The sequence below is a fragment of the Alternaria alternata genome (genome assembly GCF_001642055.1).
Source record: "Alternaria alternata strain SRC1lrK2f unplaced genomic scaffold CC77scaffold_4, whole genome shotgun sequence".
NCBI classification, from domain to species: domain Eukaryota; kingdom Fungi; phylum Ascomycota; class Dothideomycetes; order Pleosporales; family Pleosporaceae; genus Alternaria; species Alternaria alternata.
The window spans coordinates 747,378-767,988 of NW_017306193.1; the positions used below are offsets into that span (position 1 = coordinate 747,378).

A 20,611-nucleotide genomic window follows, 5' to 3' on the forward strand; every position below is an offset into this window, starting at 1 on the left:
GCCATGTGGGGTCGGCATACTTGAACCAGCAGCCAGCCTGCAGGCCATGCAGACCCACAACGGTTCGTAGCTAGCTACAGCGGTAGCAAGTTTACTCATCTGAAAGAAGTCGTGATGGTGACTGCCCTGCATGTGAGAAGGGCTGTACAGCTGACATCATTGCGGAAGCGGCAGCTTGTGCCTCGGCTTGCTTGCTCACACGACCCTGCGGCATACCTTCCGAGCTTCACCTCTATATAATGCGCTGGTCGGATGCGATGCCGTCGCCATGTCAGCCAACTTTTGTTCTACTGCATCGTCTCGAACCGGCCTCCCGGTTCTCCGCATCTCGCCTTCCAAAAGAAAACTGCGGGGTTAAGCGTGGGCTGGACACGGCTTCCCATAGTTAGGCGGCGGCAGCGGTGAAACGTAAACGTGGGAGAGCTCATACGCCGTAATCATCATGCCAGACTCACCTGTCCTCAAACCACTCACCTCCTCCCTCTCCCTCTCCACTACTTCCACCCAGACTTCTTCCCAGACCCGACTCAACCAGATCTCCTCGCACATCGAACCAATGGCTGCTACCGCTTTCGACGCGAATGTCGTCCCCCAGGCGCCCGAAGACCCGCTGTTCGGGCTGATGGCTGCCTTCCGCCGCGACGAGGACCCCAACAAGGTCGACCTGGGCATTGGAGCCTACCGAGACGACAATGCAAAGCCCTGGATCCTGCCCGTCGTCAAGAAGGTGCGCCCACCACGCCTTCCTCTTGTCCTGACTTACCCGCGACTGACCATGCACAGGCCGATGACAGACTCCGCGACGACCCCAACCTCAACCACGAGTACCTCCCCATCGCCGGTCTCGCAGAGTTCACAACCGCCTCCCAGAAGCTAGTCCTCGGCGGTGACAGCCCCGCCATCAAGGAGAAGCGGGTAGGCACATCACTCCACCACGTCATGACTTGAGCTCACACCACACAGGTCGCCAGCTTGCAAACCATCTCCGGTACCGGTGCCGTCCACCTGGGCGCCCTCTTCCTCGCCAAGTTCTACAAGACCAAGAGCCAGCGAACCGCCTACTTCTCAGACCCCACATGGGCGAACCACTTCCAGATCTTCTCCAATGTCGGCCTCGAACACAAGACATACCCCTACTTCTCCAAGAAGACAAAGGGCCTCGACTTTGATGGCATGATCAATGCTCTGCAGGATGCCGCCGAGGGTAGCATCATCGTACTGCACGCGTGCGCCCACAACCCCACCGGTGTCGACGCTACGCAGGAGCAGTGGAAGAAGATTGCCGACGTGATCAAGTCGAAGAAGCACTTCCCCTTCTTCGACACAGCATACCAGGGCTTTGCTTCCGGCGATCTCGCAACCGACGGCTGGGCAATCCGCTACTTTGTCGAGCAAGGCTTCGAGCTCTGCATCGCGCAGTCATATGCGAAGAACTTCGGCCTGTACGGCGAGCGAGCAGGCTGCTTCCACTTCGTCACCTCTCCTTCATCCGATGCCGAAAACACCATCAAGCGCATCGCCTCGCAGCTCGCCATCCTCCAGCGCTCTGAGATCTCAAATCCTCCCGCCTACGGCGCCCGTATCGCCTCGACCGTCCTCAACGATCCCCAACTCTTTGCTGAGTGGGAAGACAACCTCCGTACAATGTCTGGCCGTATAAAGGAGATGCGCAAGGCGCTTCGCGGCAAGCTCGAGGACATGGGCACACCAGGTACATGGAACCACATCACAGAGCAGATCGGCATGTTCAGCTTTACTGGCTTGACAGAGCAGCAAGTGCTGAAGATCCGGGAAGACTCGCATGTATACATGACCAAGAATGGTCGCATCTCCATGGCTGGTCTGAACACGCACAACATTGACTACTTTGCCAAGGCTGTTGACAAGGTCGTGCGGGAGACGCAGTAGATAGCAACCTGTGAAGGTTCTTCGGTAATCTGACCGGCTAAGACACGGCGGGTACCGGGAATGTGTTACGAATATACGAGATAGAAGAGCTAGCATAGACTAAATCCTCACCTCATTCAGAGACTTGACTATGTTCTCAAAAATCATGAAATGGAGTGGAGATCCGATTTCACTTGATCGAGTGCGCTAATAAACTAGTAGACACCGAAAAAGAGGAATGTCCGGTTGATTAATATCAATGTGCGCGTCTGGTTTTCACTTCGTGTTGCAAACTGGTACAGTAGTACATTTGGATGAACGCATAGGGTATACAGCTCATGGACTCTGGCCACAACCAACTAAGCAACAATGTTAAATGCCGACGAACAGCAGACAGTTGCATGCTATGCACCCGTCTACTGAATGCCCTTGCTATACGTGAATCTCGCAATATTCACCCCAATAGTCCACCCCTTTCTTTTTCTTTCCTTCTCTCTAACCTTCTTCTCCTCGCGTTCCCTTACTTCGTCGCTAGACTCGAGCAGACTATCCCCGCTGAGCCGTTTTAGTATGTCCATACTAGACGATGCTTTACGTAACATCTTCTTCTTTGGTAGCGGCGGGATCAAGTCGTCGATATTTGAGGTAAAAGACGGCAAAGCAGTAATGTCCGCAGACGAGGATTGCAGAGACGTTTTGCTTTGCTCATTGGCAATGTCTGGGTTCCGGCCTTGGAGGAATATAGAAGACGTGAGGATTGGGATGTAGTGCCCCTGAGTGTCTTCGCTATTGTCCTTTGTGTAGCACCATGACGACTCGCTGGTCCCTTGTAGTGGCAAGCTAAGCGCGCTGCTACTATTTGACGAGTAGGCTGAGTGCTGATATGGCGGATATATTGGTGCGGAATGGTGATGAGGTCTATTGAAGTAATCCACGGAAATTAAATCTGGTTGGGCATGTCCCGTTGGGAACAAGGGTCTGTCTCGAAAAGCCGGGTGCTCTGACAGTGGAGGTGGTGGATACGTTGGTGTTCTTGACCGTACGGGCGGAAGAGGCTGGAATGGCTGGACTATCTTATATGGCATATCTGCTGTGCGTGGACGTCTCGTCCTTGTTGGTACTGTCAAACTTGCTTGCGACAAGGTTCTAGACGATTCGGATGGAAGACGTGGTGATGCGGAGCGTGCACGCGACTGAGTGGGAGTCTTGCGAAGAGGCAGTGATATGACAGGAGGTGGTAGTTCTGGTGTTGACAGTATCTTCGGGGCAACTTTTTGCGGTACGTTCAACCAGTCTGGCGTAGCGCATACTGAAGCTACTGGAGCATCGGTCTTCAAGCTAGAATGCTTAGCCTCGGCAGAGGTGAGAAGCTTCTCGATTGCCTCGCGCAAGTCCTGGGGATCGGGTTCGATATTCTTGTCTGAAGCATGCACAGCGACCTTCTGACTATGAGTTACTTGTCTAGAGAGCTGTCTTGAACAAGAACCATCGGATGACGCAGTGCTACTATTTGAGAGACCCGGTATATCGCTCTGGGGATGACTCCATGAATCTCCAGGATGTTTTTCTGATATTGTTGGTACAGGAAAAGTTTGGGACGACCTGCGCAGTGGTCGTATGCATGCCCATGGCGGCGATTCTTGCATGAGGTTGTAAATATCAGGCATTGCTGGCAGCATATCCCAGTCTTCCAACTTCTTTGCGACCCATGGATTCTGGGTACATCGGAGCTTCGAAAAATAGGCGGAGCATGCTTGGGTATTGGAAAGTGGATGGCCGTAGTCGATCAGATCTTCCAGCACCGTCGTGAACTCGTTATTAAAATCCTCGATGCTTGCGTATTGATCAATGTGCAGGTTCAGGAAATGGCAGAATGCGTGGTGGTAGCCAGAGAAGCTGAACACGTTGAATCGTTCATCCAATGCCTCAAGTATCTCCTGCGAGCTAAAGTTGGAGGGTGGTAATGGTGGTCCGACTTCAAACAGCTCCAGCATCACTTCCTCTGCCAGCGAGAGAAAGATATCAAGCTTGACCTCTCGATCTTTCCGTACCCATGACCTTCGCTCTTCTAGCAAGCTCGGCTGCATGTCTTTCGTCTCCGTTACACAAATGGACGAAGCTAACCTTGGACTGGGCATGGGCATGGGCAAAGTGCCATTGCAGTATTTCCAGGTATCCTTCGTTTCAAGCGCAAATTTGACGCTACGTCGCCAGCGAGAGTATTCCGGCCCGGTAGAGTCGAGTTTCAGGATGGGGACGCCTGGTAGGCGTGGAGAAGTTTGTAACTGCATTGGACTGCGTGCACCTGAATCGACGCAGGCGCGTATGCACTACTCAAAACATGCGATAGAGTGAAGGACACACACAAGGGAAACAATCATCGAGGAATCGACCACATTTGAACATCACCGCACCCCGCGATAGCCATCAGCAGAATCTTACCAGCGCATGGCCGCATGCACATCAGCCACGATGCCCCAGCTCTTTGTTCCAACGCCGGACTCGCACAAGGCGACCTCGGGCCAACCGTAGCTTGAGGTACATGGTCCCGTACCACCAGGATCCCAGAACAGCGTCGTACGTCCCGGGGCCCCTAACCTATACAGCCCATGGGACGGTTTCGGTGCCGTTTGCATCCAACGTATTCCCTGGAGTGTCGCGGACACCTTGGCATGGGCTACAGTCAGCAGCGAAGACGTCGGGTGCTAAGGTCCTGTAGGCTGCATGGCGCAAGCGAATCAAAGGGATGCGACGCGAGGCTCAAAGAGAATTACTGGTTGTCGGGATCCGACGGGGAGTATCTTTGTCGCCTCATTTTCAACTCCGAAAGGTGACGACGCGGCTCTTTGCGCGATCAAAGAGACAAAAGCTTATTGCCCGCATCGACGGACTTGCGTATTTTGCCACGCATGAAAACTTGGATCGAGCGACCTGTCGCATGGAAGAGGGCAAGGACGTATGCAGAGTCAAAGTCTTCCTCGAGGTCTTGAGGTATAGGGACAATGTAGGCGGTGGTGGAGACGAGGCGGGCTGGAAGTGGGGTTTAAACGAGCCAGTTTCTCCGGCCTGCATGTTAAGACCACAATCTTGAAATATATACACAGCGGCTTGACAACTTTTCATCGAAGTACAAGTACTCGATAACAACAACCGAGGCGTTGTGGCGGAGTGGTTATCGCGCAAGACTAGAAATCTTGTTCCTTCGGGAGCGTCAGTTCGAATCTGGCCAACGTCGTATTTTTTGATGAGTGAGTGGGTGGAGAGAGGTGCTTCCGCTGCTCTATATTTTTTGCGCGCCCCTGTCCTATACAAGATGCGAGAGAAACAGCATACCTACGCATTTTGACCCTGCCAAGCCTTAACCTAGCACCTTCACACTCTCCTACAGCTTGAATGCTCTGTGACACTCGACTCACTCGATGCCACTGCGACCCTTTCCATATCCTTTCCGAGTGGGCACCGACATCTGCCATGTCCCACGATTACGAGCCGTTCTTATGCGCCACCATCGCGGCGAGCCTCTGCGACCTCTACACCAATACTTGAGACGAGTTCTTACTGATCACGAACGCCAGTACTTCTGGAACCGTTTTGGACCAGAAGAAACGATCTCCAAGAGGATGGATTCAGTCTCCAAATTCCTCGCTGGCAGGTGTGTACGAGTGATGCTCTAGATACGAGCAGAAGGCTTACGCAATAAAAGATTTGCGGCGAAGGAAGCTTGTCGCAAAGCATGCAGTCATCTAGATATCGATGAGAGAGGATTCAAGCATATCATGATTCTACCCGTTACCTCGGTGGATCGCAGCGAGCATCAGTCAGCACGACCCCAAGGGTTGATACTCGATAAAGTCTATGACACAGAGAGCTCTGACGATGCACCAGTCGTAGTGTCGACACGTGTGGACGTGAGCGAACTTGATGGACAGCTGTGCGAAATCAGTATCAGCCACGATGGAGACTTTGCAACCGCTGTTGCTATCGTGCCGGTTGTGGAAACAGCATCGGGCCCTTGAGTTCGATAGACTTGGTTCAGAGGCTGTTGGTGCAGTGTGATTGTTCGTCGAACGGTGTTAGATACATCGATGTCCCATGGGATAGTCAACCGACAGTAAAGTTGTGGATTCGCTACCAAATGCACGACCCACGATTCTGAAAGGTATAGTTTCGGACAATGCAATTATCAGGTGGTTTATTCTACTGTTCTGGTATTGGGTTTGCTGCCTAGTAGCACGACCACTTGTCCACACCGAAACTCTCTCATTCCCTCACACTCGCACACAATCTCAACGCAAGTTCTGAAACTATAAAAAAATTCAGCAGCTCATTCGGACACAGGATAGCAACATGACTACTAACACAAAATCTGCGTTTGGCAGAAACAACATCTTTGCGCCTGAATCACCCTCGATATGGCAGCACTTGCAGCGAAACCCGCTACTCATAATCGCACAATGGCTATACGCCCATCGGCCGCCCATAGTCATACCACGACCCACATTCGGTACACCAGTAAAGGTTGTGTGCATTTCAGACACCCATAACGAGAAACTACATGTCCCTAATGGCGACATTCTCATTCACTCTGGGGACATGACCATCAACGGTACATTCGAAGAAATCCAACTACAACTCGGTTGGTTAAACAGTCTGCCACATCATCACAAGATTGTAATAGCTGGAAATCACGACTTGCTTCTCGATCAATCCTTTTTCCATCGCAACCCACGACTTGCAAGCCCAGACAATGAACGTAAAATGAAAGAGCTGAAATGGGGAAGTGTGATGTACCTGAACAACGAATCAAGGACATTCGACATCCGGGACCGTACCGTTCGGGTCTACGGCAGTCCCATGACACCACAATATGGCAACTGGGCGTTTCAATATCCAGAGAACGAAGACAAATGGTGCAACACTATCCCAGAATCAACAGCCATACTCGTAACGCATGGCCCGGCCAAAGGACATCTCGATTCTTCGCCTTCGAATCCTACGTATTTGCAGGGCTGTGCTCATCTCCAACGGGAACTATGGCGTGCCAAACCACAACTACACGTTTGTGGGCACATTCACTCAGCGAGAGGAGTTGAGCGAAGGAGCTGGGAATGGTTGGAGTGGAGTTATGACACTGTGTGTCGTGGCGAAGGACGCGTTGGCACTATGCTGATAATTCTTGCTAGTTGGGTCGGGGCTTGGGTACTGTATGCGTTGGGAAGAGAGAACAGAGGGGTTATGACGAGTGTCAACGCAGCGGTCGTCGGGGACTGGGGTTTAGCTGAAGGCAAAAAAACTCTTATCGTAGATCTTGTCTAGATCGTGTGGAGATGACTGCGGAACCATGTCAAATGTTAACATCTTTCTCTTCAAGTAGACGTAGCCTGCACCAAGTGCTGTGACATCGAAGCCTGCGTGGCTTCTCGCAGCCCAATATGGCAGTTCACACAGCATTATAGGTATGAACCAGCCATGCTTAGAACTTCTGGAAGCCAACAAGAACAGGAGATGCCAGAGCAAAAAGTGGAGATTGGGTTCCTGGGTTCATGCGTGCCGTCATGCCCCACCGATCCTCGCGATAGCGATACAGAACACGTTTCGGGACGTGGAGCCCATGAACAGTCACCCTGCTGGATGTGGATCTGACAGGAAACAAACGCGTAAGTTGGGAAAAGACAAAGGCGAACTATGGAGCAGACGGTGGTTAATGTAAGAGAATGGGAACAAGGATTGGCACCAAACCGAGGCAGAGTATAGGAGAGGGAACATAGCATGAACGCAGTGACCGTGCCCAATGTAAGTGCGGGGCTATAAATCTGTTTGTTAAGAGATGTTCTTTTTTCAGTTGACGGGAGCGGTTTCGAAACGTTCAAGCGCATGCCGGCAGTCCCGATATGTCGAACGATACTTGGCATAGGGGGGCCTATCGCTCAGTACAGCTCTGCGGCGCATGTGATGAACCAGTTTCGATCGAGATGTAATGGCATCTTCATCCGCTGCGACGGAAGTCTCCTTGAACTGGCATTACGGTTAAGTTGGCAACTGACGATATAGCAAGCGACGGAAAGGGGAATCCCCGTAGCCCGATGCCACGGTACATTGGCTAGACCATTGGATCGGCCAAGGGCTTGTCTACAGTGAGCTCTGAATATTGGCGCCTTCCTCGTACAGTCGCACACAGAAGTTTGAAACGAGTCACGGACAGCGAACCTCGGCAACCACGATGCGGGAATGTTTGTAGAGGGTCGGCATCTACCAATTATAGGCGCGTGGGAAAGTGAAACGCTAGAGCACGCGATGTGAGGTTGAGGCGTCGATGCAATGGCGTCAGTCATGGCCAGGCTCAGTTGCAAGATGAAGGACAATCCAGTTAGAAAGTACCGGTAGGCTGACCAGGCACGGACAGGGGCTGGTGGCAGGCATGGTACTTCCTGCCTAGGGCAGCTGTAAAGTTCATGTCGTTCCCTGGTGCGCAAGCGTGGAGGCGGCGAGCAGAAAGACGAAACCAGCCGTCTGCCCTAGGACGAACTTTGGCGAGTCGTAGAGACGAAGATGTCAGCGAAAGGCAGATGGGCGTCAAAAACGATAGCGCGGTCAGAGTAGCAGTTGGTCGCACTTCGGAATGACTGTGGACACGAGGCGAAATCTGTGGCTGCAGGCGATACACGGGCCTGCATGCCTTGGATGTCAGCCGGTAGAGACGTTGGCATTACAGTCTGCAGGGCCACTGGGAAAGTCCCGCGATATTGCTTCTGGAGGCAGATAATCAAAGCATGTCCACGGGTGCAGGTGCAGCATGAGGCGCGGTGGTGAGCGATCATCATCATTCGCATGCGAGTGGGACCCGTGTTATGCCGAAATGAAGGGCTGGGCAAGGGCAGGGGCTGCGCCATCTCTCATTGGCCGCCTGATGGTCGCTCCTTCGCCAGAACCCTCCGCATCGACAGCTACGAGGACGGCGCTGTAAACGAACAGCAAGACTGTGGAGTTTGCTGCATTCATGCTCCTCTGGGTTTTTGTGTTGCACGGTAGTGTCGCGGGCAAGGGATATAGTGTGTTGGTCGATCAAGTAGGATGGATAGCCGGGGTATATATTACCCATCGCTAGTGCGGTTTGAGCATACAGCCGTCTGCACGACCAGGGTCTCGCGGCCAGATGCAAATTAATCCACTGGTGGCATGCGCAATCTGCTGCTGATGGGGACACAATGTCCACTTGGCTTTCTTGTTGTCGTCGTCTTCGTTTCTGAAGTCTCCCGTCTCCTCTTGTAAAACATTTTGCATTGAATGCACCGCCAACGTCAATACCGGACTACTCCCTCTCCAGCAAGCGCCGTTCTATTTTGCGACTATCGAATGCAGAGGCCCGCCGTCCGAAACCCTGCCTTTCCCCGTCGTGGACGCTCGCACTAGTGGTGAGCAGTTGGTTCTCCTGCAGGGAGCACACGTTAGCGACTCGCAGCCCATTGCGCTTGCCCTCTTCCGCCCGCGACCCCTGCCTGCCGCCGTTTTGGCCTGGACACCGGGGCGAGTGCTGCTGCTGACGCTTGCCCTGTCCTCTTCTTCTTCTTCACTACCCGTCGCCCACGCCCCCAAGCCGACTTCTTCTCCACCACCCGCCGACAATCCCCCCAACGGGCGCATTCATATATCGACTTTGCGCATTCGCCGCCCGTGGCTCCCCGTGGCTCTCTCCTCCGACCGACAAGCACCGCTCTCCACGTCGCCCCAGGCCTTACGCTCCCTTGCACGATTCTCCGAATCACGACCACTCTTTCAAAAGCAATATCGCTCCATCGTCGCAATTACTAGTAATTTGACCGTTGCCTATCAACGTCGCCGCCGCTCGTTTTAGCATCGCACACGTACGAAGACGTGCCCCAACCCCGCTGCACCCAACCACGACGCGCACGTCCACCCGCTGCTCAGAACAAAGAAAACGCTCCCGCTACGAAATCCTGCTTAGGCGACAGCAACGACCACCGCTTCGACCGACCGCTACGCTTCTTTGTTGCGCATCTGCTTCCTGGCTGACACCCACGTGTGAACCAACCTCTGCTCGGCCCTGGTCCACTACCGCGTGCTTCTAGACCGCGCGACGACTATTCTCCGGTACCCGTCAGTGTCAAACATGACAGCATAGGCCCGCGACCAAATCGACTACATTGCGACGACGCTGTAACCGCATCGCCATCTATTCCTAGCTGCATCGACAGTCTAGTGAGTTGCCCGCTCAGCGACGCGCCTTGTTCGTCGAGACTGACAGCCTACAGGTCCATTCTTTACCCACCATTGACATTCGTCAAGTACACTCGTTTACCAAAGCCCTGACAGTATGTTTTCTGACTTTGCCTACAAATCTCATGTCTGACAACAGCAGGCTTTTACGTATACCGCCTTCGACACCCTCAAGACACTTAATTCTACTTAACCGGGGAATATAATCGTAAACATGCCACGCTCAGCCACAGTATGGGCCGCCGCCCTTGTTCTGGCCAGTCTTTCTGGCTCTCCGCTCACGACAGCGGAGGCCATGCCTGCACCAGGACCTCAACAGACCCAAGGCCGTCCCCGATACTACTTTCCTAGGCAAGTGAAGCGACAGATCGTAACCAACTCGACTACCCCGGCGGCCACTCCGTCTCCGTCTCCTGAGCCAGAGTCTAGCAGCTACTCCTCGCAACTCACATCGCGTCAGATGGACTTCCCGTCCTTCATTGAATCGCTTTTCCGTGGCAGTTCTGACACTTCGGCTCTGGCCTCTTCAGACTCACTTGTCAGCACCAGCGATGTCGACACAACTAGCACCCTGACTTCCACACTAGACGATCTCCCAACAACACTGCCCGAGAGCTCTTCGTCTGCTTCTGCCTCGCAAAGCAGTGTCTTTTCCCCGCCTCCTCCTCCAGCACCGTCAAGCTCCAGCATTGGATCATCGAGCCAAGTTCAGGAGTCCATCCTTGTGCCAACTTCTGAGGCTGCTTCAACCCCCACTCCAGAGGCCCCGCAAAGCAAGAAACCAGCCGAAACCCCCATTGTGGAGAACCCTCCTCAAGTTGGCTCCACTAGTGGTCTCCCAGAGACCATCATCCAGCCTACTCCGTCACCTGAGCCTATTCCTGAGCCTGAACCGACCACTGTTGTTTCTTCATCAGCTGCTCAGTCATCTGCACCACCCGCGGTAGAGATTGGTACCACCAGCGGTCTCCCTGAGACCATTGTGCAGCCTACTTCCACAGCACAGAGTAGCCCTGCTTCCAGCACCAAGGCCGACAGCCCTATTCTGGGTCCTATCCTCGGCTCGACCGGTCTTCTTCCGGACGTCATCGTCCCGCCAACCTCCTCTGCCCCGAGCTCAGCTGCTGCCACATCTTCTGCCGTTGGCAACAGCCCTGCTTCCTCTGACGTGCCCAGCGTCGTTGTGCCGCCTACATCCACTGTTCAGAGCGTAGCGGCAACTTCGACTGGAGGATTGCCTGATGTGATTGTACAGCCGTCGTCTACCACTGTTGGAAGTGAGCCAGCTTCCACAGGTGGCATTCCTGAGACCATTGTACAGCCAACTTCAGCCATTCAGAGCTCGGCTGTTGCTCCTACTGGAGGTCTTCCAGAGACCATTGTTCAGCCATCTTCATCGGTGGTAAACAACGCGCCCGCCTCTTCTGGTGGTATCCCTGATGTTGTCGTACAGCCAACTTCCACTGCGCCTACCTCCAAGCCTCCTGGTATCGAGAACACTCCTGCTTCTACAGGTGGATTGCCCGATGTTATCGTTCAGCCATCATCGTCGGCTGTTGAGTCGCCTTCCGCGACGCCAACTTCTGCCGGTCTTGTTGGCGGACTTCTCTCATCGCTCCTCAACCCTATCATCGGCTCTACTGGCGGAGTTCCCACATCTATCGTTCAGCCTACCCAGGCCGTTTCGTCGACCGTGCCTCAATCATCGGAGCAGGCTGTCGGTTCTACTGGAGGCATTCCGGAGACTATTGTGACACCCACTGCAGCTCCTGCTTCTTCTGCTGTACCAAGCTCTCCTGATGCATCAAGCTTCCTTGGGCCTTTCATCGTCCCCGGATCGACTGGCGGTATTCCTGAAACGGTTGTGCAACCCACCTCTTCTGCTGGCCTTGTTGGTGGTCTCCTTTCTTCGCTGCTTGCACCTACACCCACTGCCGAGATCGGTTCTACTGGTGGCATCCCTGAGACCATTGTGCAGCCTACTTCTTCCGGCGGTCTTGTTGGCGGTCTCCTCTCATCCATTCTTCCACCTGCGCCTACTTCGCAAGTTGGCTCTACTGGTGGCCTCCCCGAGACCATTGTACAGCCTACTTCAGAAGTTGGTTCTACCGGAGGCGTTCCCGAGACCGTTGTGCAGCCTACCTCATCTGGCGGTCTGGTCGGTGGACTCTTGTCTTCCCTTCTCGCATCCGAAGCTCCTGCAGCCACTACCCAAGTAGGCTCTACTGGAGGTATTCCCGAGAGCGTAGTCCTTCCTACAAGCGTCGCTGCGTCTGGTTCAAGTGGATCGCCGCTTTTGCCATCCTCTGGCATCGTTATTGGAATTACCACCGCTCTAGGCACGGGAGAATCTGCTGTTGTAACTCCGACGCCGACTCTTCTAAGCTCTGGTGCCATTCCCACCTCAGAGACCGCAGCTACCAGCTCTGGAATCCTCGATGTTCCAGGTCTTCTCTCGTCGGTCGTGTCGGAACTGCCTGGTGTTTTGCCTACTGGTAGCGGTCTCGCGTCCACTGCACCCACTCCTGTAGCGTCTGCCAGCGCGTCTGGTCTCCTTCCTCCAGCTCTTTCTTCGCTCTTGTCATCGGCTGTTTCGGATCTTCCAGCATCTGCTTTGCCTAGTGCTTTGTCGAGCATTCTATCTGGATTGGACTCTGCTCTCTCTACTGGCACTGGTCCTGTCATCATCCCGACCATCTTGCCTTCCAGCTTGTTGTCTTCGGGTATCCTGCCTTCATCTGGAGTATTGCCATCCTCGGGACTGCTTCCCTCCTCTGGCGTCCTGCCATCTTCCGGCTTGTTGCCCTCTTCAGGTGTTCTGCCATCTTCAGGCCTTCCAATCTCTTCTGGCATTCTGCCTTCATCTGGCGTGCTTCCCTCTTCAGGCCTGTTGCCATCTGGTGCCGTACCTACCCCTACTTCTGAGGCATTGTCTTCGTCGGGCGTACCTGCTTCTGAAAGCGTTGTGCCCACACCCTCAGAAACTGCCAGCATTACACCTTCTGCGACACTCTCTGATACCATCCTGCCTTCGGGCACGATAAGCTCAGGCATCACTCCCTCTGGTACAGGTTCCGTCGGAACATCTGCGTCAGCAGTCCCAACCTCGTCAGGTAGCTCACTCAGCGTCCCGGCCTCAGAAGAGCCTTCATCGGCTACTTCGACCGCGTCTCCTAGCAGCGCCGCGCCTACTCTGAGTGCATCAGGCTCTGCCAATGCTACACTCAGCGAGGCTCCCACATCAGTATTCAGCACCGGCTCCGTTGTTCTGCCGTCTTCCACAAAGTCCACGCCACCGCCAACATCCGAGACACCTTCATCGACCAAGAGTGAAACTCCCTCCCTCATCATCCCGGTGACACCAACCCCCACCAAGACGGCACCACCGATCTTTTCCCTCAAGCCAACCGCTACAGACAGCGCAACTTCTCTCATCGTCGGTACTAGCATCATTGTAGAGGCCTCCACAATGCCCACTCCTAGCCCTACTGCCAGCACTATCCCATCGAACCTGCCAAGGATGATTGCGCCACCCGGAGGAGTGCCTTCAGAGATCCCTCAGAACAGCTTCATGGGTCAAGTGTGCTTCAAGTGGCCTTTGAACTACCCATTCGTTTCCGCAAACGACGGTGGACAGCAGATTTTCCATTACTTGCCTCTGGCTATTGCTGATGGTTTGAACATCTCATCCACTGAGGTCAAGAACTTCGGACTCAAGCCACTGAACACTATGGAGTACCAGGGTTTCATCACCACGCTGGCTTTGTTCACCATCCCCGCGGACTTGCAGACGAAGCTCGCAGCTCAGCTTCGCAACCCCGCGGATGCTTTCTGGAACAACAAGAACTCGACAGTCAACGACCTTACTACCTTGATCAACACTGCATGCCCTCTTCCCGCCGGCAAGCTTCCAGGTGACAGCAGCCCTGCCAACGCGGCCGAAGAGCCAGGCGCCACCTCTACTGGCGGTTCTGGTGACGGTGGTGCTATGGGTGGTGATATCGGCGCCAGCCGCACTGTGAACAAGACCAGTGCAATTGTTGCCAGCAGTGCCATCGTCGGTGCCATCGCGTACGGTGCGGCCATGTTTTTCGTTGCCCGCCGATACAGGAACAAGCGCATGGCCCACCAGCGCGCAAGCTCTGTGCCCAGCACAAGCCGCATGACTTACGGTTCGATTCCAGGCGGCGCTGCTGCTTGGATGCACGGTGCTCGAAATGGTCGGATGACGCCTGGTAGTCGCGGCAGTCAAGGTAGCAGTAGCACTCAGGGTCGCAGTGTTCGCACACAACAGATTTCTGCTCCAGTCATGGCCGAGAACTCTCTTGGCTGGAACTAAGGACTGCCGATTTGCTCTTTCTCACTGAGACTGTGCGGTTGTACTATATACCGGACGTGAGTAGCTCAGCAGCACGCCTTGATGATGGGAAGCCTTCCGATGTGTTTACACCACGGCAACACGCTTTGTCTCATATCTACGACCATCTATTGTACCGACCTCATCCAAGCTAGTGTCTTGACAGGATCTAGCCGCAAACCATCTCTCTCTCGTCACTATCATTCCAACACGTTCGCTCAAACCACCATAAACTTACACACTATACTTTAACATATATTCTCCTTTCACTGTATTTCTCTTCTAAGATACCAGTCTATGCTTGCGGACAAGCTAGACCGTTTTTTTTCCTGTCGTCGATTTGTCGATATATGGAATGGCCATATTTGCCATGGGTGGAAGGTTTGGAGTGTAGTCAGAATCTTCATGATGCGTCGTGCATGCATAGGCGGCAGCGCAAGGGGCACTTGTGGGGAGGCTGATGTTCCGAGTATATAGTTGTAGGGATGGAATTGAAAAATCTACTTACTCGCTGAGAATTACCAATGTACGTGAAGAGAAGGCGTGAGGTTTCGAGGCCCTCTGTGGCCGCCACGCTCATGGACAACTAGAGTTGAGCATCGGTGACACGTTGACCTTGTGATTCCTCTGCTGGCCTCTGATCTACAACCGTGCAGCTAGCGGAGGCGGTATTGTTCGCATTTCGTCTGCCATCGATGGTTTTCCGAACATGCCCTGTTGGGAAGTAGCGACGTGAACCCTGTCGGTGTCTTGGCGCAGCTCCGCCGAACATCGAACACATTGCGGAGGACAACAGGCAGTTAGACGCCAACTCTTCCCGTGACTAGCTTTTCCTCTTTGTCGACCATATACGCAAGCGATACCCATTCCCGTATCCTCGAATCCTTCGGCGTCTGCCTGCGCATTTGTGGACTGGCTACTAAAGCCACGTTCCCATAATCCACCCCTCCGCAACATATACACCTAAGCTACAACAATGCGTCTGGACGTAAAGGTACGCACCAATGCGCTATGGCATATCTTTGGAGACAAGGGTGAATCTAACTCGACTGTGACTACAGAGGCAGCTCTTCGCGCGGTCGGAGCGTGTCAAAGGTAAGCAGACTCGACATACGCACATCAACCACCAGAGGGTAAACTGACATATCATAGGCATTGGTAGGAACAGCACCTCTACCCAAGATATTCGCCGCTAAACCTGACCAAAGACTTTCATCCAACCGAGCCATGGATCCTCACGACCTTGTATAGCGGTATGCATAGCTGGAAACCCCCAATATAGGCAGAGCGCTGACGGAAGCAGGCCACGTCCACATCTGGTCGTACATATCGCAATCCATCGTCAAGACCTTCGAGCTCACCGATGTACCCGTACGCGCCGGTCGCTTCATCGCGAGGAAGAATTGGATAGTAGCAGGCAAGGGCCCAAACACCCGAATCCTCAGGAAGAGAGGCTGACATGGCCGTCCAGGTTCCGATGACTTCCAATTGCGCGTCTACAACTACAACACCTCGGAGAAGGTCACATCTTTCGAGGCGCATCCCGATTATATTCGCGCAATTGCTGTGCACCCAACACAACCCTTCGTCCTTACCGCCAGTGTGGGTAACAATTTCCAACAACACGAGGATCGAGCTAATGTAGCTTCAGGATGACATGACAATAAAGCTGTGGGATTGGGACAAGTCATGGAAGTGTATGTGGACCTGCTGTGCCACACATCATGGCGTATGCTAACACACTGCAGGTGTCCAAGAATTCGCTGGCCACCAACACTATGTTATGGGTATCGCGATAAATCCCAAGGACCCAAACACATTCGCCTCTGCGTGTCTCGACCGAACCGTCAAGATATGGTCGCTCGGCAGCTCCACCCCCAACTTTACCCTCGAGGCGCACGAGACCAAGGGTGTCAACTTCATCGACTACTACCCCCAGTCAGACAAGCCATACCTTCTCACAACCTCTGATGACCGGACGGTGAAGGTCTGGGACTACACCACAAAAGCGCTGATTGCGACACTCGAAGGCCATACTTCCAACGTCAGCTTCGCCGTATACCATCCCGAGCTCCCTGTCATCATTTCTGGATCTGAAGATGGTACCATTAAGATTTGGCACTCTTCGACATACCGGTTGGAGCAGTCCCTAAACTATGGCTTGGAGCGCGCATGGTGCGTTTCCTACCAGAAAGGAAGGAATGGTGTCGCGCTCGGATTCGATGACGGCGCTGTCGTCATTACCATGGGTCGCGAAGAGCCGGCAGTCAGCATGGATGGTAGCGGAAAGTTGCTTTGGGCGAAGAACAACGATATCCTCACCTCGGTGATCAAGGGCAGCGATCAGCTCAAGGATGGAGAGCGCCTCTCCCTTCCCAGCAAGGACCTTGGCTCAACCGAGCTATACCCGCAGGCACTACTGCACTCGCCCAATGGAAGATTCGTCGCAGTATGCGGTGATGGCGAATACATCATCTACACTGCGCTTGCTCTTCGTAACCAAGCTTTCGGCAGCGCACTTGACTTTTGCTGGGCCTCGAAAGAACATGACAAAGACTACGCCATCCGGGAATCCTCCACCAGTGTCAAGATATTCCGCAATTTCAAGGAGCGGAGTGTCCTGAATGTAGGCTTCTCAGCCGACGGCTTGAGTGGCGGCGTACTCCTTGGTGTGAAGGGTCAAGGTGGCATTGGCCTGTTCGACTGGGACTCTGGTGCTCTGGTCCGACGGATAGAGGTCGAACCCAAGAGTGTATACTGGTCTGAGAGCGGGGAACTGGTCACTTTGGCTACAGAAGACACATTCTACGTGCTACGCTACTCCAGAGAGAACTACCTGGAGGCGGTGCAAAACGGCGAAGTAGACGAGGACGGCGCCGAATCTGCATTCGAGGTTGTGTGCGACATCAACGAGAGGTATGTTCAAAGAAGACATGATTGAAACCTTGAAGCTAATGATAAAACAGCGTTCGCACTGGTACCTGGGTTGGAGACTGCTTCATCTACACAAACAGCACCAACCGCCTGAACTACCTTGTTGGCGATCAAACATACACCATCTCTCACTTCGACTCACCACACTACGTCCTTGGGTACTTACCCCGTGATTCCAGGATTTATATCGCCGACAAGGATGTCAACGTGGTTTCTTTCGCCCTGTCTCTGGCAGTTGTTGAGTACCAAACGCTTATCCTCCGAGGTGACCTTGAAGCCGCTGAGGAGACGCTTCCTTCTGTGCCCAAAGACCAAAACAACAAGATTGCTCGATTCTTGGAAGGTCAAGGCTACAAGGAAATGGCGCTCAAGGTTGCCACCGATCCTGAACACCGTTTCGACCTTGCCTTGTCTCTTGGCGATTTGCAACAGGCTGTTGAGATTGCTCGCGAGCAAGACACAGAACACAAGTGGAAGACTGTCGGCGATGCTGCCCTCACAAACTGGGATGTCAAGCTCGCACAAGAGTGCTTTGTGAAGGCCAAGGATCTCGGCTCTCTCCTTCTGCTTTACAGTGCGACGTCTGACACGGCCGGTCTTCGTGAACTTGCTGAATTGGCTGAGAATGCCACAGCAAATAACGTAGCCTTCTCTGTGTTATGGCAGGTCGGAGATGTCCAGGCGTGTATCGACCTACTCGTCAAGACCAACCGTTTCGCCGAGGCCGTCCTCTTCTCCCAAACGTACAAGCCAAGCGCGACGGCTGGCCTTGTCAAGCAATGGAAGGAGTCTCTGGAGAAGGAGAACAAGACCAAGGTTGCTAGACTCCTTGGCGCGCCACCCCAGGACGGCGAGGGCGACGCCGAGATGTTCCCTGAATGGGATGAATACTTGCGATTGGAGAAGGAAGGAGGCACTGTGGAGGATCTTTTGATTCAAGAAGATGAGGCAGAGGCAGAGGACGCGGACGAGGAGATTGCTGCCGATGCTGAAGAAGAGGAAGAGGAAGATGAAGAAGAAGAGGATGACGAGGAAGAAGAGAGCGAGGAGGAGAAGTAGGTGTGCAAGTAAAGTGGTACCGTGGTTAGTGGATGCATTCTAGCTGCAATTGGGCTTTTTGTCGTGTGGTTGCTACACGTAGCGTACGTACGGTAACGGAAAATGATACAAAGATATAGACGTTTAGCAAGCAGATGTCATGATCAAAGTTGTGATTGATTTTTTGTAACATGATATGATGTGACGTGGTATCGCCTCTCTTGTTGGAGACGTATGTCTAGCCCATGATAGTAACGCCGCCCATATATACGTTCGTGTCGTCTTGGTAACATTCCAAAATGTACAAACATCTTACAAATACTTCTCCCATGGCAGACATGGGCAGAAGACTAGCTTTACCGCACGACTGCCTCTTCGTTGGCCGCGCCTTGGTATGCCGAATCGCGGAACCTGTCCTCGACGCTCGCTGTGCTTTCGCTGCTGCTCGCTTCCTCGGACACGGACTCCTCAGACGTAGTGTGCACTGTGCTACGTACGCGTGCGTTCATCTCCTCGCGTGTATCGTCAACGGACTCCATTTCTCGCAGGCCCTTTCCGCGACCAAAGAAGTCTTCTGTACGCAGTCCACGGACATCGCCCTGGGCCATTCCTTTACTGCTCCTCAGGGTGCCGTCTGCCTTCTTCCTCCTGATGTACTCCCTGACCGGGCCCATGGCCGCGTCTCTACATGCCTCTTTGATGTCGGAACCGCTCATTCCAGCCGAAACACGAACCAGGTAGTTCAAGTCAAAGTTCTGATGGTCGATTTTTGTGCCGCGTAGGATGAGAGAGAAGATGTTGTGGCGTTGTGTAGCTGAAGGGAGGGCAACGGGGAACTTCTTGGGCATGCGACGGAGGATGGCTTCGTCAATGTCTTGGATGCGGTTTGTGGCGCCGAGAATGCATATCCGCTGGGGAGTCGATGTGCCGGAGGAGGTGCTGGAGGCGAGGCCATCCCAGTGGGTCATGAATCTGGGTAAGGGTTAGTCTTGACTTGGTCGCGAGTTGAATGGAACGCTGTTGGAGAGGTGTAAACGTACTCGGCCTTGACCATGCCGCTGGCTTCATGTTCACCGCTCCTCCTCTGTCCGAGAACTGCGTCAATCTCGTCGATGAAGACGATACTTGGTTGCAGTTTCCTTGCCAGACTGAATACCGCGTTGACGAGCTTGTTGCTGTCGCCGTACCACTTTTCTGTCAGAGTCGAGATGTGCAGGTTGATGAAGCAGGCGCCCGATTCGTGCGCGAGGGCTTTTGCAAGCATAGTCTTTCCGCAACCGGGAGGACCGTAGAGGAGGACGCCGCTGGGTGCGCTGAGGAGCGAGGAAGAGTGCGAGTAGAGGTGGGGCATGGTAAGGGGGTAGATGACGGATTCCTTGAGTTCGTCGATTATCGAGTCGAGGCCACCGATATCTGCGAGGTGTTAGTTCTCCATTGCGCCAGGGCTTCAAGCATGCCAATTGGCATGCGCCAGATGCTACAGCCCAAGGGCCAAGCTTGAAGGAGCTTGTGACGTACCCTCGAAGCTCACGGGAATCTCTTCAGGCGCAACAACCTCCATGGCAATCGTCTGTTCGTAGGTGCTCAGGTTGAGGTCCTGTATCCTCGGCCGTCTGGGCCTGGATTCTGTGTCGTCATCTTCGCTGTCGTACTCGCCATAGCTTTTCCGCCGCTTGCTTGTAAGGATGGCGTCGAGTTTACGCGTCGCAGCAGAGGCTTTGGCGCGGGCTTCTTCTTTTTGTTGAGCCTCCGGGTCGAGGCGTGTGAGGAGGTTACGAATGACGAAGTAGGCTATCAGAGGCTACCGAGGTGTCAGAAGGTGCTTTGCAGGACAGTGAGGGGCAGGGCAGGGCAGATGTGGGGAGGACACGGCGCATGCGTGGGAAGGGACATACTGCAGCAGCTGCCATGAGGATGTCGGGGAGATAGCCGGTGAGGCTACTCTTCTTATTTGAGCTCATGGTGCCGGGTTTCCGCCTTCAGCGGTGCTCTGTGGTATGGATCTGGCGTGGAATCGTGCTCAAGAAGCAAAAGTCGGCTCTGAGAGTTGCTGCAGCGAGCGTTGTCGATGCCAAAACTAAGGTTCAGTCCAGGAACCGGCCCGCCACGACCATGGAACCTGCAGCCGCGGCTGCATTCACCTCCGGCGTCACACGAGCT

General features: G+C 53.8%; 5 protein-coding genes and 1 non-coding gene across 6 annotated transcripts; 4 read left to right on the plus strand and 2 right to left on the minus strand.

Moving 5' to 3' along the window:
* The first annotated feature begins 287 nt into the window (after nucleotides 1-287).
* Nucleotides 288-2,106, plus strand: CC77DRAFT_629950 (aspartate aminotransferase). Its single transcript, XM_018532530.1, has 3 exons — nucleotides 288-727; nucleotides 784-915; nucleotides 964-2,106. Exons 1-3 carry the CDS (start codon nucleotides 443-445, stop codon nucleotides 1,906-1,908), a joined length of 1,362 nt encoding a protein of 453 aa, XP_018389272.1. The 5' UTR covers nucleotides 288-442; the 3' UTR covers nucleotides 1,909-2,106.
* A 1,148-nt stretch (nucleotides 2,107-3,254) lies between these two features.
* CC77DRAFT_928603 (hypothetical protein) lies at nucleotides 3,255-4,178 on the minus strand (the record flags this gene model as incomplete). The annotated part of the gene is made up of 1 exon (XM_018534067.1): nucleotides 3,255-4,178. A coding segment is annotated over one exon (924 nt), but the record flags the coding sequence as incomplete, so codon positions are not given.
* An 863-nt stretch (nucleotides 4,179-5,041) lies between these two features.
* CC77DRAFT_t18 lies at nucleotides 5,042-5,122 on the plus strand. The gene has a single exon. It is a non-coding gene; the product is annotated as a tRNA-Ser (tRNA).
* Nucleotides 5,123-5,932: 810 nt separating this feature from the next.
* CC77DRAFT_629912 (putative calcineurin-like phosphoesterase) lies at nucleotides 5,933-7,505 on the plus strand. The gene is made up of 3 exons (XM_018532529.1): nucleotides 5,933-6,046; nucleotides 6,226-7,343; nucleotides 7,390-7,505. Exon 2 carries the CDS (start codon nucleotides 6,235-6,237, stop codon nucleotides 7,201-7,203), a length of 969 nt encoding a protein of 322 aa, XP_018389274.1. The 5' UTR covers nucleotides 5,933-6,046; nucleotides 6,226-6,234; the 3' UTR covers nucleotides 7,204-7,343; nucleotides 7,390-7,505.
* A 7,743-nt stretch (nucleotides 7,506-15,248) lies between these two features.
* Nucleotides 15,249-18,611, plus strand: CC77DRAFT_1017492 (Coatomer, beta' subunit). Its single transcript, XM_018524415.1, has 9 exons — nucleotides 15,249-15,473; nucleotides 15,541-15,574; nucleotides 15,632-15,637; nucleotides 15,688-15,732; nucleotides 15,783-15,896; nucleotides 15,951-16,081; nucleotides 16,131-16,176; nucleotides 16,228-17,395; nucleotides 17,446-18,611. The coding sequence occupies exons 1-9, from the start codon at nucleotides 15,456-15,458 to the stop codon at nucleotides 18,470-18,472; spliced, it is 2,589 nt and encodes an 862-aa protein (XP_018389275.1). The 5' UTR covers nucleotides 15,249-15,455; the 3' UTR covers nucleotides 18,473-18,611.
* CC77DRAFT_1017493 (AAA-domain-containing protein) lies at nucleotides 18,610-20,544 on the minus strand. The gene is made up of 4 exons (XM_018524416.1): nucleotides 20,347-20,544; nucleotides 19,970-20,252; nucleotides 19,492-19,864; nucleotides 18,610-19,423 (listed from the first exon to the last, which is right to left on the minus strand). The coding sequence occupies exons 1-4, from the start codon at nucleotides 20,410-20,412 to the stop codon at nucleotides 18,808-18,810; spliced, it is 1,338 nt and encodes a 445-aa protein (XP_018389276.1). The 5' UTR covers nucleotides 20,413-20,544; the 3' UTR covers nucleotides 18,610-18,807.
* Between the last annotated feature and the right edge of the window lie 67 nt (nucleotides 20,545-20,611).